Source organism: Hemibagrus wyckioides, linkage group LG24 (assembly GCF_019097595.1).
Source record: "Hemibagrus wyckioides isolate EC202008001 linkage group LG24, SWU_Hwy_1.0, whole genome shotgun sequence".
In the NCBI taxonomy this organism is placed as follows: domain Eukaryota; kingdom Metazoa; phylum Chordata; class Actinopteri; order Siluriformes; family Bagridae; genus Hemibagrus; species Hemibagrus wyckioides.
In genome coordinates, this window is record NC_080733.1 from 10819956 (window position 1) to 10838732 (window position 18777).

General features: G+C 39.1%; 1 protein-coding gene across 2 annotated transcripts in view; it reads left to right on the forward strand.

The window, feature by feature from the left end:
• The window catches only part of cdk6 (cyclin dependent kinase 6), a 32842-nt gene extending 14848 nt beyond the window's left edge, over window positions 1-17994 (forward strand). Inside the window, exons 5-9 of one of the 2 annotated variants that reach the window (XR_009203441.1) lie at window positions 6676-6785; window positions 11475-11525; window positions 11746-11881; window positions 12135-14396; window positions 15752-17994. Coding sequence is in view for 1 of the 2 variants with exons in the window: in XM_058377762.1 (XP_058233745.1) it covers window positions 6676-6785; window positions 11475-11525; window positions 11746-11881; window positions 12135-12284 (447 nt within the window). In the remaining variant the exon portion in view is untranslated. Of the gene's footprint in view, window positions 1-6675; window positions 6786-11474; window positions 11526-11745; window positions 11882-12134 lie in introns of both variants that reach the window. The other variant, XM_058377762.1, reaches the window with a different exon arrangement.
• Window positions 17995-18777: the final 783 nt, after the last annotated feature.

Genomic DNA, 18777 nt, shown 5'->3' on the forward strand with positions numbered 1-18777 from the left:
AATGGCCAGATTTATTCTTATGTATTCAGCCAGCATTTCCTTTATGAGCAGCCAGTCCCTGAAACATCAGCTGAGTAAAAAGAGAATGAAGATCTAGAAGTGTGCCAGTGAGAACAGAAAGGCAGTGTCATCTCCACGTCTGGTGGGAACTTTGGCAGGACCAGGATATGCACTAATAATTAAAGTGATGGTACGGTGACACTCAAATGTAAACCAGCGAGAGTCCTTGGGAAGAGAGAGCATTCAGTATTGTTCTGTTATATCATGGTTTAAACAACCTGCATGTTTGTTTGTTTTTCCAACTCATATTCAAATATTTTTAGTCTTTATGCAAAATCTTCAGAGGGTGTCTTTTTGGTTGAGTTGATTCTCTGTCTGGAAGTAACGTGTAGTGTGTGTATCATCTGTGAAAGGCTTAAAAATGCTGATATGAAACAGGTGAGAGGTAATTTGACTTTATGAGGTCCCTGTTACACCCAGAATAATAGGTGAGGCTTGTACAAATAACCTTTTCTGAACAGTTTTCGACCCAGCACCTCCGACGTAATGGAACAAGTAATTACTTTAAATAACACTGTCATATGCCTATACTTCTGAGAAACTGGAAGGCTGTTGAGAGGGGTTATGACTCTGGACTTTTCTCCCATGAAGTTATTTGCCGCACCAAATGCACTCGCATGAAGCCAGGTTTACTTTCAATCAAAATATTGATGAAACTACAGATTTTCTTTTTTAGTTCCAGAAGGTTCTAGTGCCGAGGGGAAGCACAGTGACTCAGGTTTTGCCAGACAATGTGCTTCTACTCTGGACAGACACTCAGGCAGCGGCATGGCTGGGAAAAAAAAAAAAGAAAGAAAACAAGGCACGCAGTAGAGCACGTGCAGCAGACTCTGGGAATGTTTAGATATCTCTTCCGGTATTCCAAAAAGGAAGAAGAAGGAAGGAAGGAACGAAAAAGGAAAAAAAGAGGGCGGGCTCTTGAACTGCAACAGACACACAAACAGAGGCACAGCATGATGCTTGAGGAGCTTCTTATTTGGTATTTCCTGTGCTACTCTCACCAATGGTCATCCAGAGACAGTGGTGAGCTCTTACTTTAACCTCTGTCTGGATTGATTGCTGATGACGTCTTGGCAGCAACCCAGAGCAGCAGAAAAGACTGATCGAGGGGGTGCAGCAGCATCTGGATATTAAAGCTTTGCCTGTACCAGCAAAAAAATTACGGCATATATCAGGAATTTTCCGACTAATGATGTGCGGATGTGGTAGCACAGGGGAAAGAGAGGCTGACTGTACTCTCTTTGTTTGCTCAGAGAGGGCCCCATACAGCATTCCTGTAAGCTCTGCATACTTTGGCAGCAATTGGGGCGTTTTTTTTTTACTGTATACAGTTCTGCATGCACGCTTTGCTCACTTGTGACTTCATATTTCTTTCTGCCATCTTGAGCAGACCTGACAGACTTGTCATTATTGTAAATGTAAATAGGATTTCAAAACAGCAGGGAAAAAACAGTGAATGACTCTAAAGCTTAACCATAATGATGATAATAATTATCAGTTTGTTTGTACAGGAGGGGAGCAATGAAGTGTCACAAGACAAAACATGATAAGAGTGGATAGGAAAGTCATTTCATCCTCACGTTTGCTTATTTTATTTGCATTCTGCTTGTATAGAAATCAGTTATGACACTTGACTGAATGTTACAATGCAAAGCAAGACTTTGCACAGAAGCTTTCCCCCTGTCTGTTTCGTCTTCCTACGGATTCTCTGTTTTCATCCCACTTCACAAAACCATGCTGGTAGGTTAATTTTTCGCAACCCTTAATTGCCAACTAAGTGTGAATATGTGCATGTATGGTGCCCTGCGATGGATTGGCGTTCTTTCCATGGTGTATTCCCACTTCATACTCAATGTTCCTCTGGATGCACTGCAAACCTGATCAGAATAAAATTGCTAATTGTTAATGAAGATGAATGTAAAATACAATACTTTAATTTGATCAAATTATTCATTCTGTATTATTTTCCCTCGTTACTTAAGGAAGCATTTCCATAAATAACACTGTGAAGCAGTTTAATAGACTGAGCATTAAGCTTCTAAGCAGGGCCTAATCATATCGACTTCAAGATCTGTTATTAACTAAATAAGAGGTCATTTGTGGAGGCTCATTTTTAAGGAAAGGCCTTTGTCCTCTGCCAAGTTAGTAGACTTGTCCCTTTAAAAGTGTCCAAGGGCAGCCCGAAAGAATGTGGACGAAGGTCTTGTGTTGAAGGGGCCTTTCATCCTTCACTTCCTTTGAGAGACAGAATGTAAACACAGGCTCATGGCCAAGCCCAAAGGCCAGCCTTATTCTTAATCGCATTGTGTCTCTATTGTTTTAATTCTCTGAGGCAGATAAAAAAAGGGGAGGTTGGGGACTGAGTGTAGTTGTTAGCTGAGACCATTTGACTAAAGTGCAAGGTGGAAGTACAGCTTGACCAAGTGAGCCTTGTGAGGTGTGGATCTGCTTGAGCAGTGTTGCTGAGAAGAGCTGCAAAGCCACTGTTTCCCCTTGTGCTGAGTGAGCCCATGCCGTCTCACTAGATAGGAATGCACAGAATGCTGTCCTTTAATCTGAAGGCAGCCAGGATCACTTTATCTGACCCTTCAGTTAGCAGCCAACGGCACACAAGACCAGCCTGAGGGAGAGAAACCATTACCTCATCCAAAATAAGTACTGCAGTTATTGCAGTAATTTTAACTGTGATGATGTATAGACAGCAAACGTAGGGCCGAAACTCTCTGGTTTTAAAAGTCGATGCTATCATTTCTCTCTAAAACATTTTATACATATTTGAGTGTTTCTCTATTTTTGGTGATATGGTGCAAAACGTACCTCTTGTAGACTTCCACAAGGCATATAACACAACAAGAATTTCAGTTATAGATAAGCAACAAAAAAGATTTCCATCAATTTGGTCATCTTCCAGTTCCCACCCATGAGCCGGTTCTGCCCTATCACACAACAGTTAGGGCACAGGGCAGTGTAACACACTTGGACAAAAGCATTATCTGCCCTCTTCTTCCACTCGGAGATCATGCGGTCAGCCTGCGAGTCTGTGAATCCACAATCTTCAGACAATGCGGTGGACAATTTGTAATTGGCAAATAACTGACTCCCTTCCAAACCAAACGAGTAGCAGTTAGTGTAACAAATGGTTAGCAATTAGCTATGTAACAAATAATATGTTGAACTACAAAAGACACTACAAGCACCACTATATTTGTTTTCATTAAAACAATATAATAAAACATACTGTTGTAGTGCCAATCCCAAAGTGGGCTGATGTCTGAAAGGCAAAAGACTGGGCTAAAAAAAGCCAAGCATGCAGTATGTAATTCATTCACTGGAGCCCAGTGTTTCTAGCTGCTTTCTCACAATTTGTCAGTAAACATATCTTTTAAATCGTCTTTATTAGACTGATTATTATAAACACGCGCTAGCACTGGATACAATCGAATTACGTTTATTAGCCTAACAAAATCAGCTTAGTGTGTGCAGAGTCGCTTGAATTAACATTTATCAAAGTGGTGCCGCTTGGCAGTTAACACTTCAATCAGCTTTTAACTTTGCTTTTACAACAATTCATTGGCTCATATTTAAACACATGCAGAGTGAAAATACTGTAGAGACATGAGAGAGACGGCACAGGCTGTGGTACAGAACTGACTTTCCCCCACAACACAGACTTTATAAAGCTGTCCTTGTCTCCTTGGAATTAATAAACCCAGTATTACACTAAAATATCTTTATAGGGTGCCTGCCAGCAAGTAAATAACAAGCATTGTCTTCATTTGGGTGACCCCTGACACCCTCAATACCCACCTCTAACCCCGCCCCTCACCCCATTAGTGTTTATCACCTAGTGATAGAGTTCGACTACAGTAGCGTGACAACAGGGGAAAGGCTGCTAGAGAAGTTGCCAAGATACTTTTGAAAAAATGTTAGGCATGCATGAAATATGGTTTTTGAGAAATACATTGGAATTCAGTTTTAACTGCTAGCTCAGTAGTTCTGCACTTAGTGACATTGTATTGTAAGGTGAACACACAAGCTAACAAGGCATGCAGACAAGGGCAATTATTTACCCACACCTCACATCCACTGCATTGCATATTATTTCATCATAATCAGCGAGTTCTGTTTTGTGAGCAACCCGAAGTCATGCAAACTGTGGCAAGTGCCATTTAACAGAGGAATCCTGCTTTGTAAAGGCCACGCGATACAGTTACACCACTTTTACTGGCAAGTGATACAATCAAAACTACTGTACACTCTTTATGACCACGGTGTGTTGTTAGGTCTTTTTAGCACCAGTTTCAGTTTGTTTCATAAACCTCATTTACTCATAACGTATCTACAGCTCTAAATTAACTTTCTTCCCATCAGCGCAGTTTTCTGTTTTAAATAAAGACAACAATAGCACCTCAGTAGCTGTAGCTTTGCCTGAGAGTTTTGCACAGCTATAGCATGTATAGCATATGACAAGCGTGTGTGTATGTGTGTGTTAATAGAAGGCTCTACCACAAACTCACAGCGCTGAGAAAAGCGGATATACTTCAGCTGTGGTTCTTCCTAGAAGTTAAACAGCACCTCTGTAAAACTGCAGCTTGTATAGTTAGCTTTAGTGCAGAGTATATACTAAAGATAAATATATAACTAACGTATGCCGAATGCAAAGTTGTTTATCGGTTATTTTCTGGTGCAATTTATGAAGTTTACTTAGGTTTACATTGACATACCCGTGTATTATAACATCATTATATAACATTATCAGTTAAGGAGTGTACCTGTTGAGTCAGTGTTGATCTATGCAACTTAGATCATGCCACCGCTCCAATAGTGTAAGAAGGAACCATCTGAATGGAGTTCGATTTTGAATGATAATAGAGAGGCACTATTTTGGAATGAATCATGTGCCTGTGTTTCAGTCACATGGCAACAAAGAGACCAACAAGTTTCATCACTGGCTTCCTCTTCAGTTCCTCTTAATCAGGAAGACTAACTTGAGAAAGTGTCAGCAATTAAAAATAACTCCTTTTACACATGAAAAATGCGGGTTCAATTTGATTCCATTCACACTGGTCTTGCACAAAGACTTTTACGCTTGCACAGTCAGAGGCTGTAAAAGATTTTGGCCGCAAATGAGTGAAGCGACCGCAGGGTTTGTGTAAGGTTATTATAGCCATTCATAGCTATATTCTCCTGTTGCCAGTGTCAAGAGCTGTACCAGATCCCCACTTAGAAATATCATGCAGCATATACAGTTCAGAACCTGTTAATTCTTTTGAACCACCCAGGTTTGTTCTACCTCTAATATGTTATTGTTCCTAACAGCTAGGTATGACCTAGCTCCTAGGGGTGTATATGAAAAAAAAAATGCTGAAAATAAAACAACTGTTGTTATTTGATATAATAATAATCATTGATATGGTAAAGCTTACTGAATGGAAGGAGTCTTCAGTTTCAGAAATAAAGCTGATCCTTTAAGTTTACCATCATATGAAAGTCTAGGTATGTAAAATGTTCTGTTTTGTGGCTTTTCATGTAATAAGCATCAAGCTACAGTGAGGGAAGGAGTGTTATTAATGTGTCCAAAATGTAAAAAAATTGTAATCCCTAAACACATTGCTGTACAAGGAAGTTAATCGGAGCCTCACTGCAGTTGATTTAGTCCCTTTAACAACCCATCAGGTTTCATTCTATAGCTGTTATTCAATATACTGTGCTTCAATTGAACAGTTCCTCTGACTCTGAATTGCTGTGTATAGCTCTAATTAAGCTCTAATCAGCGACATACGGCTCGTGCGCTGTTCACAGCTTCCTTCCCACACCAGCACTCATTAAGCACAACCTTCTCTTAGCACTGAGTCCTTTGGCACATTTTATGATACGCGCCCCCCAATATACACCCCAGGCTTTGCTTACAAACACAAGGGGCGGCTGATTTGGCCGATAAGCCTGAGGGTTTCTGGGCTGCGAGCCCATGGGAGGACGGCATGTTGGAGAGGGAAAGCACCTGGAAGCCGTCCACTTTACTGGAGCAGGGTCACTGAGTTTTGTCTGGAAGCTCTCCCTACTGTAGCTTCTCAGCTGTATATGCCGTCTGCTGCAGCTGCAAGGCCAAGAGTCACTGAGTTTAAGGACTAAACATGGGTTTAAGTGAGAAAAAGCAGCAGTCAAATTTGAAAAGACTGATAAGCCATTATAGGCTTTAGGTTGTGTAGAGGCCTGGAGAAATGTCCACACCCTGTTGAAAAAACAAAACGGGCAAAACAGGATGCTGATTTTTACTAGTTATTACCATCTCATAGTGTTTTAACTTGTCAGTGAATTTGGAAAACTAGCAAAACTGGAGTGAGTATTCTGGTTCTAGCTTTTTTTTTCTCAGCAGGGTAGTGACTCGCTGTGAAATTTGTGCGATCTTGGCATACCAAAATGAGCATTTGGAGGCTTGCACTGCCAGATATGACTTCATACTTTACATAACTCAAACACAGGGGCACAGAAACAAAAGTGCAGTGTGTAATTGTAAGCAGCCTGTGAATAAGGACATATGCACAGGATCTGTGATGATCCATATATGAACTGTCTGAATGTGACAGTACATATTTATATGTGTTTGTGTTGCAGGTGGTCACTCTTTGGTATCGAGCTCCAGAAGTGCTCCTGCAGTCGAGCTATGCAACCCCAGTGGATCTGTGGAGCGTGGGCTGCATCTTTGCCGAGATGTTCCGAAGAAGGTGAGTAAAGCATATCAAGTTAAACCCCTCCATTTTGCACCCACACATACCCTTTTCACCGTTAAACTCACTTGTCCTACAGTCTTACAGATGGGAATGAGATTAAGAGATGCAGATATGGATTTCAGAGCATGTTTGGTTCATTTCCACTGAAAGGAACAAGTCGAGCCTGGGTGACCTGATTGCTCAGTCTGGCCCCCAGCATTGACGGTTGCTACTTTAAAAAAAAAAAACAGAGACAGCACATATTCTGAGTCTGATCTTTAGCCAGAGCTTGAAAACCAGTTCTCAGAAGTAAACGACTACAATGTTTATTGTTTACCTTCAAGTGTAAACAGCGTTCATCTCTAAAGAAGACAGTGATATTTCAAGCGAATCAAGCTTATTTTTAATCGATTTGAATTGACTATAGATTTCATCAGACTGTGCTAGCAGGGCAACACCACATGAGCTGTTTCAGGCATTTTATTAGTAACCATTCCAAAAAGTTTCACATTGAATGTAGAAAAGCTTTTTAAATGCTCCCCGTCCTTCATCAAGAAAACACATTTTTGCGGTGAGTCTGAGTTGTTAAAACTGTTGGGGAAATACCATGTGCTGTGGTTGCAGAACTTTAAGTTTCGTGTTCATCTCTGTCGGTTGTAGCAACTGTCTCTATTGACCTGATGCTTAACGGCCAACAAGGCTTTCAGTCCTTGTACTGTGTTACTTCTATACTTCTATACTTAACTATTACTGTTTTCCTGTACAGATGTGTGACAAATCAAAGGAAAATGGTGACTCCTTAGACGGAAGTGTTCCTCTATCACTGATCATCTTTTTATATGATTTCCTACATTTCTATCCTGATGGGAGTGGTCTCTTCCTAGATAACTCCGCCCCTATCCACCGGCCATGAGGCCTCATTTAATGATCTGAAGAGTATGACAGTGATGATAATCAAATGCTATGGACCTCACAGTCAGATCTAAACACCAAAGGGAAATTTTAGACTGATCAGAACGACAGTGGAGACTATCATTTCGGAAAAAATGCGTTTGTCACTTTTTTAGAGATTTGTAGAATCTGTGTCAAGGCACACTGATGCTCTTCCGGTGGTATAAGAGATGCTATGTTTTGTTTTCCCTATAATTTGTGACCAGCGGGTGGAATCATAATAGGGAAAGAATGAATGAAAAGCACCATCTTTTTCAGATAAGCAGTTATTCCTGAGAAGGGAAGGGTGCATTTATAAAGCGAGCTCAGTCTGCAATCTGAGTTTCCTTCCCTTAACCGCCACCAATAAGACACACATCCCCTCAGAATAACGGTAGAAAGATCCCAGGTGGGTTTCGGGCGATAATAATGCGGCGTGGGCGGGCGTGGGTGTGTGTGCACAAAGTAATGTATGCCAAAATTGTGTTAGAGCACGTGTGTTTCCTACTTGTTGATGGCTGGCTATGTGTCCCTCATTGTGCTGGGGAGGATGTGGGGGCTGATGTCTTCCTCTCTACACTTGTGAGGAGGGAGATATGTATGATGGGGAGGCCAGATTGCAGATCCACTCACTCACATCCTGTGTTTCACATCCTAACTGTAATGTGCAGTGATGCAGACTTCAGTCAGAGAGTTGAAATAAAAGATTATTATTATTATTAGGCTTCATACTACATTCTGAAGACCTTTTAAATGATCTCGTAAGCTCAGTCATAGTGATTCTATTGAATTCATGACTCCCAAATCGATTCAATTCACAACTCATTGGTTTTCCATTCAACTCCAAAATAAACTAAACTAAATATCAATGAAATATTGATTTGATTCACTGGTTCAAGCTTCTTCTGGTATTATAATGGGTCAAAAGTATTTCTTTTTAATACATACTTCTCTGTTACTCCTGTCGGTCGCTACATTCATATGTTAATTTGTAAATGCTGCCTAAGCCATTCACATGCTGTTTTTGGCACTACAGCACGATATCGCCGAAAATCACACCAATTGTTATGTAAAAGCATTTGTTTGAACGTCAGAAAGCATTTTTCAAATATAAGCTTTGAAGCGTTTTATTTGAAGCATTCCAAATTGTCTAGTCTGAGAAAATTGTAACAGCCTTAGGTAGGAGGTTAATGCTGGGCTTGGCTGGGTAAAATCTGCGTCTTGTCTGAAAAAGGTGTGTGTGAGACAAGTCAGGTCCTTAGCAGATTGTGTAACGTGAGGTGTTGTACAGGTAAGGCTGCCTCACTGACACAATACCCTAAAAAAAAAGCCACCGCGCCAGGCGACTGGCCTACCTCCAAGAGTGCCAGAGGGCAGAAGGGAGACGCTTTGATCCATGCTAGCACTACACCTCCTTTTCTCTCTCTCTCTCTCTCTCTCTCTCTCTCTCTCTCTCTCTCCTGGAGGTGATTAAGAAGACCTTTTAAAAAGGCCACCTGTTGCAGATTAAAAGGCACCTGGGAGAAGCTTTTCCAACGCTTCCATTCTGTTGTCTGAGAAGTGTGCTGCATTCACAGATCTGAGTAATGGAGGTTTAAAAGTCACCAGAGAATGATAAAGACACGGCACACCTGAGCTAGCAGCAGTCTGTCTGGTTTATTGTTTTATTTACTGTTGAAAATGGGTTTGGGGGAGCAAGGCATACAGCCTGGAGGGGATCATTTTATTGTTGTATAAAGAAAGGAGGAAGTCCTTTTAAACGTAACACACCTGACTTACTGTTTATTGTGTGGTCCTGTCATTTCATTCCTCTAATAGAGGGTTTTTTTTTTTTATATCAAGCATTGCAGTTCGCCTGGGTGGCCTAGTTGACTTGTTTTCAGTACATAAGGTTAAGTTAGTGAGAATTCAAACTCTCTGTGCAAGTCCGTATCTGTGTCTCTGAGATGGTGGAACGATTAGTCACAGGTTTATGAATGATACTGAAAGCACTGTTGACATTCCTCCAATCCAGAAGTCCAGCATGAGCATGGAAGGAGACATCGACATCCTTGTTTACTTTCTCACAAACGAGTGTGTGCATTGCGTCTATAAGTTTCTTCAAACACAAATGCTTTCTGTCTTACTCACTTATACACACACACACACACATACACACACACACACAAACTACTGGAGCATTCCACTGGCTATCAGTGCGGAATGTGGATGGCTGGACTGGCACTTGGAGTGTGACTCAGCTGTGTGTCCTGGACTGGTGTGGTGTGGTGCTGCAGCTGTGCCCACTCACTCAGGATGCATAATATCAGCCTTGTGCAAAAAAAAAAAATGTTCCCTTCTTCATTCAGAATAACAAGTAGGCTTGGGGCAGGGGAGAATGCAGCTTCAGTGAATTTTAAGCATACTTGTTTTGGCATGAATCAGGCTAGATTATGGTGTTTTTTCACCATGCTGCAGAAAATCAAACAGATTTTTTTTTCTCAGTTTTTGCCCAGTTAGACTGTCTATGAACATTTCACATTTTGAACTCGTGGCTTTCACTCTTTGGGAAATGAATGCCATGTAAGTTGTGTCTGTTCTGATTACACAGAGTTTGCACAAGAGACGATTGTTTTATTTGTGTTGGTTTCACTTCTGACTTCTGAATCTGAAATCTTACAGGAAGACTTGAAATAATGATTGTCTGACAAGCCGTAAGACACGCTGACATTGTAATTACTCCAGCGGGGTAAAATGCACGTTTGATTGAGTCAGAAAGAACTTTCCGAGGTGATGGAAGGCAGCGGTTAGAATTAAGCAGAGCGAACATGTGGTCTGAGCCGCCTCTTTGTCTTGTTCCAGTTAGTTGAGTTCCGCACAGTCGTGGATTGAAAAAGGCCTCGTGCTAATCTCAGATGTTCTGTAGTAGGGCGACCTCTGGTGAAAAATGCAGCGTGTTCTATTACAGCGAAGCTAATTCAGGGATGGAATAGAGTTGCCATGTGTGAGAGCAGGGCTTGTTATAGCAGTTTGCAGCCTCTTTCTCATGTTTCTTAGATAATCAGAGCCACTATTTCGCACGGCTCATTGCTTGTCCCCCACATAGAGACATACAGACAGCCAAAGCAGACTACAGGGATAAATAGCTTTCCGCCCCCCCTCCATGGTGAATGTGGTTTGGATTCAGTAATGGTGACTGGAATTTGTGCACATGCCAGGGGAAGCATGCCCGCCTACAGGCATCATGACGGGCCAAAGCCACCGCAAGCAGCAGCGGTCCGGGCAGGAAGACTCCAAAACGAGTGGCGCTTCATCTCATCATGTGTTGAAAAAGCCCTCGGTCTTCTCTCTCTCTCTCTCTCTCTCTCTCTGTCAGCCAGGAAACTACAGCAAAGAGGCACAGTTCCTTACATCAGTGCTGCTATATGACCTTGCTGACTTTTTCCAGTGGATTTTTCTTCCTTTCACTTGCTATATAGTCATGTCTGCACAAAATATATTGAAGTCTTAACAGACCAAGTCCTGAAGAGCCCAAGTGTTAACAGAATAAACTTTGTAACCCTGTGTTTATACGCTTGCATGTTATGACTCAGACTGTGTGGTAGTAGTCATAATAATAACAACAATATTTTACGAGTTAGAAGGACAGACCCATATTTAAAGTAGTGCAATTTGATAAAAACTACAGTCTAATCTACACTCACTAATAAATGAACTATATACTGTGCCTAGGAAAGAAGTGTTTAACAACATACACAGTTAGTAACCTGTGTATTTGATTGTGCTCTCTTTTAGACCGCTTTTCCGTGGGAATTCTGATGTCGACCAGTTGGGCAAGATTTTTGAGTAAGTACCATTTTAATTCATTAGTAAATCCTCTTTAGATGATTAGACGACAGATCTGATAAAAAGTGTTTCAAATGAAAAATATATAAAAGTATGACACCTACAACACCTCTGCAAATGTGTTTTAAACATCATGAGCACAAAAATAACAAGGAACATGGTGACATGTTTGTACCGATGATGATGATGATGATGATGATGGTTGTATGGATGATTCCAGTGTGGTTGGAGTCCCTGCTCCTGAAGACTGGCCCCAGGAAGTGGGTTTGTCTCAGAGTGCCTTCCCCCCTCGCTCCCCTCAGCCTATAGAAGACCTGGTGCCTGATATGGAAGAGCTTGGAAGATCACTTCTACTTGTAAGTGATTGTAAATTAAATCTTAAATGAAATTGAATTTTATATGTTAATCCAGTGGCACCCACCTTTGTTAAATCACTAGAACAAAACATACTCTAATATCCAAAACAAGTTCTAATATCCTTGTTGATGCAACCTATTCTATATTTTTCCTTAACTAAAGTCTACAGTCCTTACACCAAACAGATATGTTCTTGTTTTATGTTGCTTTCAAAGCATATTAACGAAATTTGATGCTCATTTGTCTCTACAGAAATTTCTGTCATTCAACCCTGGCAGACGGATATCGGCTTATGATGCCCTGTCTCACCCGTACTTTCACAGCCTAGACAGCACCAGCAAGAGTCTCTATGCGCAACCCTTCCCGAGCAAAAAGCCCTCCCTGGAGGAGAGAGCTGCTTGAAAAATTTCCTTTTTTATAGACTTACTGTCACAAGCTCCCCTTTTTGATCTTGTCTTCCACTGCCACATTATATGCTGCTTTTAGGCCTTGTTGCAGTATTACCACAATTTTTGGTTGATGTATTTTCACTGCAGCTGGTGATATCACTGCCTGGGACAATTTACAAAAAACAAACATCAAAAAGCTGCTTTCCTGCCTGCCTGTCTTCCTTAGCAGGAACTCCCTCTGCTCAGAGGAAACTCCACTGCCAGATATCTGATACAGCGGCTGCTACACCATGTTGCCAGGGATCACTGTGTCTTGACGATCATCAGAAAAATAAAACTGCCAGGACTTCTTAGCTGCCTAAATCACACTTCTCTAAATCAGCAATTTCACTGCCTGTGACTGACCCAAACTTGTATCCTAAAAAAAACCCTTAGAGTTGTCACTGCTAATGTGGGTCTGTTGAACAGAGCCACAGTCTAGAAGATGAAATTGCACACGTACACTGTTTTGTGCCTGCTCTGAGACTGCTCAGAGTTATGGGTCAAAGCATTTAGGTAAATTATCTGTCAGTATATCCCCCAAGGCTGGTCTTTGTGGACCTTGACAGCATTGGAAAAACATTTCAATTTGTGCCTTACAGACAAGGAGAAATCATATGGCTAAGGTGTAAACCCTCACTACTGTCGAGGTCTTATTCACGCTTTATTAAGCCAGGAGACATGGTTTTCTGGACACAATCTAAGTCTGGTTTATGCTTCATCATAAGTGTTCTATAGAACTTCTGAAACCTGAATAAGGAAAAGTAAACAGTAAGTAGTGATGACATTGATAAAGGCACTGAAGTTCTTGATATGAAGCTCTGATCTGTGTAAGGTAATGAATCACAGCCATGTTGGGCAGTATATTTTATTCATTATCATCTCAATCGAGACGTCCTATATTGGTTTAAATGCAAATGTTTTTTGTGCATTTCCACCTTGCGCCCAGTGTTCCCAGTGTTCCAACCATGACCAGGATAAATGAATGAATCGTTTTCATAGGTCAGCTGATATTGTTCAAAATAGATTTTATAAAAGCATCATCAAGAAAATCAAACATTTTGACTGTTGGCATTTGTGTGCTTGGCTAAAATAGCTGAAATCTTGACAAGCTACTGGGAAATGTAGTTAACTAATAACTAATACAACCCAACTTTGTGTCTTAGACCACCTTCAGACTGGACCATCTTCAAAAATCTTGTCACAGAGTCAAAGCTGCCACCAGTTCCCATGGCATCCCTACTGCTAGCCAATAGAAGCACAACTGGGTGGCCCATTTGGACATTAGGTTTTAAAGATCAACTTTTCCAAATTTTGTCGCGCCCCTCTCTCGTCTCTGGATTGCTTTTATGACCCCTGGAAAGAAGCATAAACCAGTCTTGACCAGTGTAATTTAGTGTCTGGAAACCTGGCTCTTATGACTTAAGAATATAGCAACACATTTTAGGCTATATCTACACAGACTGTTCTTTCTACACTGTTCAGTACATTATTATTTTTTTTTAAATATCAGTGTTGGTTGCTGATGAATTATTGTGGTTAAGTCTTAATTTTAGTTGACTTGAAGGTGTAGGGTATGTTTGACTTGTATATTATACAGTATGTACACACCCTGATGTGTAAATGGAGTAGTACACTCCTTGTGTAGTTAGTGGGCTTACCCTGACTGGGTAGCATTTTACAGATAAAAGGACTTGTTATAATGTAAGAACAGAAGTAACTGGCAGGTTCGAGAAATAATTGTAGTGCAGTAATGCTTGAGCAAGTAGAAAATGTTTAGCATTAGAGACAATGAATGAGGTGTCAAAGGTTCGTTTTGAGAGATTAAGTTATGTTATAACTGTGTTTTTGCAGAAATTCAGGACATTCAGTTTGAACTTCCATTCGATCCTTCCATTTTCCAATTCACTCAAGTCTGGATTGTTGATAGCCAAGTAGATGAGAGACGTATCCAGCTTTTGGTCTGGACGAGTTAGAGGAAGGAAAAGAAGAAGGAAGAATGCTGCTTTAGAAATTTAGGATGTGGCCCAGGAGCCTGGTCCAAGATGAGGCTAAACAGAGGAGAACAACACCCAGATGCCATGCCGTAAGCTTTTACTCACAGGTTCATCCAGATAAGCACTGGTGCTTCCTTCATACACTCAGGATCTCAGTAGACTCAATGGTTCATACTTATTAGATAGCTCTGGCTTTACAGTTGATCTGTGATGGACTTTTTTTTTCTCCTTTCATAGTAAAGAATAATATCTGATAAATATAACTCACTCTGCCACACACACTCAGGACTATTTATGGTTTTATGCATAGATTCAACAGGTTTAATATCTGTTTCAGTTTAATCATTGTTTTAACATTAGTGCATAATAAATTAAATCTGCAAACTAGTCACTGTATTAATTCCACAATAGCATAGTACAGTAAATGTTGCTGTCAGGCTATTTATGGTTATATTTACATACATGTTCATCGGATTACTGGTATCATCAGACATTTTAACAATTAACACTGTTACAGTCTGGACTTTTATATTTATGAAAGTTTGCTAATATTAATGTCTTATAGTCTAAGATAATGAGACTTGGGTTTTAATCATGAAGACATGTCACCATGCAACATAATAAACACAGTCCAGCATGGTGAGGAATTCCCAGAGTTGTATGTTAATTAAACAAATTAACCACTTAGATGAAGAGGAGCACAAATTCCTCAGGAGAGGACCCAGCTGTCTATCTACACCTGAAGGACAGGCAACAATGTTAATCTGCAGTACCACCGATTTGCAGTGCTGATGTTACATGTTTACTGCAACAGTTTCACATCAAATTCACACTTACAGATCCAAGTGTTACCCCTGTCTCATGATACCCAGGTGTTAGGTAGTGGGAAATTTCTAACTGTTCAGCAGAGCTGATGAAGTCTTCATGATTGAAATGCAAGTCCGTAGAGGATTACAAGACATTCAGGACATGTATATGTGTGGTGGTTTGGGAAAAACCTTGTCAGATATTGCAGTGGCTGAACCTAAAAATCAGCCAAAACCAAACAAAAAAAATGTTTCGACCAAAATTGGTTTTATTTGGCCTGTAACAGACCTTTAAGAAATCATAAGTATATATAAAGCGCCAGACACCTGCCTGAGTTTGATTTCCTTTGACAGTGAATGTCATGTTGAATAGTTGCATGCTGTAGTAAAATACGTTTCAGGATACAATCCTTCCAGTTTGTAATCATATACTGACTGTCAAAATGTCCGTAATGCTCCTGAATTGCCGTGAACCTCTATGGACAATGGAATGGTAACGACAAGGGTTTTCCCAATCCCTCATACATAAGGATTTATAATAATACATGGAGGAAGGTTGCTGTTGCTTCTGACACTTTACTGCTAACATTCCTTCCATTTTTTTGTGTTGTTAAAATCTCTTCTTCTCTTTTGGGCAGTTCCTCAACACAACTGTCTGTATAGACACCGCATGTTCTTTCCCTACCCCAAAAATAAGGAGCAACTGAGGATATTCTTCTTCTTTTTTAGTGGGCATTAGATATCAAAATGTACGGATATTTAGACAAGAAAGTGCTTTGAATTGTACTCGTTTGATTACAGATTTCATTGAGCACTAAGCCTTTTCTCTCTCACACACACATATAAAGATGGTTTGGAATTAAAACTGAGTTTATAAATAAAACTTTGGAATGTAAAAATTTTTAGGATAGTAACTAAATTTAAATGTTGGCGTGACATGTTGACACGAATTGCACCTTGAAAATCATTTACACATTTTTGTGAAACATTATAAAAGCTTTCTAACAAAGCGTCATTTACTTGTCTCATTCGCTATGAATATTATTACACGAGGGCGTCGTAATCAATAAATTTGAACTATTTCTCTTTTGTTTGTAATCGTTTGCTTTAATTGGAAATTGAAAATATAATCAGTTGAATTTTATTTAATCAGTTATCAGTGATTTGTTGTTTATTTTTATTTTATTTTATTGCATTTGCTGGATATTGGTACTTTGCATTTGTTTTTATTTCTTATCTTCCTTCTATTTTTTGCCTCCACTTTATTATTATTATTATTTTTATTTTTATTATTTTTTTTTATTTATTGGCATTTTAATAGAAATACATTAAGATTGTTGTGTGAGAATGAAACCTCTCTATTTAGCTGGTGGTGCATTGACGGTGCTATGATATAAGAATTTCTTAAACTTGAAATGGAATCACTATCAACACGGGGGTAAATTTTGTTTATTGAAAAGCAACAATGAGCATTCAAGATTTCAGTATTTCTTTTCCGTTTCTTTTATAACAGACATTTCCCATAGAAGCAGTTAGTGTTATATAAATTAGACTTGAAATAGTTTCTAATACAAGGTAATACTGCTGATACATAATTTGCCTTAAATTCTAAATATAAGCATCCTGTGCGGATCAAATCTGTACTTCTACTGAATTTCACAAATTTTCTGAAAATGGAATAACTACCTTGCTTAAAGATGAATTCAGCACTATCATGAATTATTATATCTATTTTATTTTATTTTTTATTTTTTTCATTTCCGTGTCCACCACACATATGGACTTCATTGTACGTTGCATTTCACTGGAAAATTAATTAGTATTTCAAGTTATTTGTAATTTTTCTTTTGTTGTTGTTTCTTAGATTTTCCAAGTCTTTAACCGAATAACATAAATAGGCTGTTTTGTTTTTTTGTTTTGTTTTTTTTTGCATTAACATTATACTTTGTGGCTCTGTGTAATCTTTACCTAATTGATCATTCTGATATTTACTGATTTGTTTTGTTGCTTCCTTTTTCTGCCTAGCAGCTTTTAAACCATACACAGTAACCAAAAGTAGGTTTTGTTCGTTGATGTGTTTTTGTCAGCAGATGTTTGTTCTGAAAGCTGGTGTGATCTAGATTGTTTGTTTCTGTAACTGTGGTTGGCGCTTACCAGTTCCTGAAATGGTACTCATAACACATGTGGTTTCTAACGTGCATAGAAGCATTGAATTGTTACAGATTTTCACTTTATTTGTTGGCCCTTGTTTTACTGTATGGAAGACATCACTTGTATTATTCATTATTAACTTTCATTTTTGAGAAACTGAGATATTTGGCAGCTTTTCACGAGACCTCAAATGACAAATGAATATCATTAACAACAATAACAATAACGACCCCAATAACAACAGCTACAGCAGATTTCGGGCTAACAGTTCCGATTATAAACCAATTTTATGAACCAGAAAACGCTACTGTTAGTGGATTTTGACATTTTTATTTCAGCTTTTGTTTACTTTAACAATGGATCTGAATCACAAAAACAAAGAAGAAGCTTCGAATATTCCCAAGATTTTCCCTAAACCAAATTAAAGTGAACGTCTCATTCCTGGTCATGGCACCGCACCATTTTTATTTGATCTCACTTTTTATCCCTTGCTTTCTTGCGTAAATTATTTATGGGCAAGAGTTTGTATTTGTTTCATTGTTTGTTTGCTGCTAATTTTTTCACAGCTTGGCTCAAATACATGATGAAAGAAAAAAAAGAGAAAAGACCCAGCAAAATTTGATGCCATTGATAAATAAAGCTGCTTGTGCTCATGTGTTGCATGTGTAACTGGCTGACATTATTTTTGTTTTTGTTTTATCTTTTTGTCTAAATAAATATTTTAAAATGACTTGGTGTAATTTTGTTCATGAATTTTTCAAGATGTGTCCTGCAGCTGTCTGTTAGCATAATCGCATTAGCAAATAGCTGTGTGAAACAAGTAAATAATTGATCATGAGCAACATAACAGCATAAAGTGTTATACGTTTCAGTAATCTATTGGTTCTAAGAGTGATTGATGTAGTGACAGATAGATAATTATACCTCATAATAAATTCATTGATTTATTCATTTATTCTGAGAGTGAGATGAAGAATCGATTCATATGAACCTATTTATTATTGATGGGATGATGTTGGAAGGTGTGAGTGCTCCTGTGCGCCCCCTGGTGGATTGAACTGTACATTGTTGGAACCCATGAATAAAGAATAGTAACATACCTCTATGCACTGTAATATACATGACTGAAGTATAATAAACTGTAATATAATATAATAAAATATAATGTCTTGTTATGTAAAGTACTGTAATATTCTCTATGATGGTGTACTGGTATGCAATGTACTGTAATATGCTGTACTGTAATGTCAAGTCAAGCTTTTATTGTCATTTCAACCCCATATAGCTGAAGCAGTACATAGTGAAATGAAACAACGTTTCTCCAGGACCCTGGTGCTACACAAACAACATACAACATATAATTACAAAACAGAAACAACAACGCTGAGCTAGGACAGAAGTTTGTCCTAAAAAAATGAAGTAAAATTTCCTGAAGGAAATTTTTGTGCCACCTTGCTCAAAACAAGACAGAGGACAATGGATTAAGAAACAACAATGAAAGATTTGGTTACAA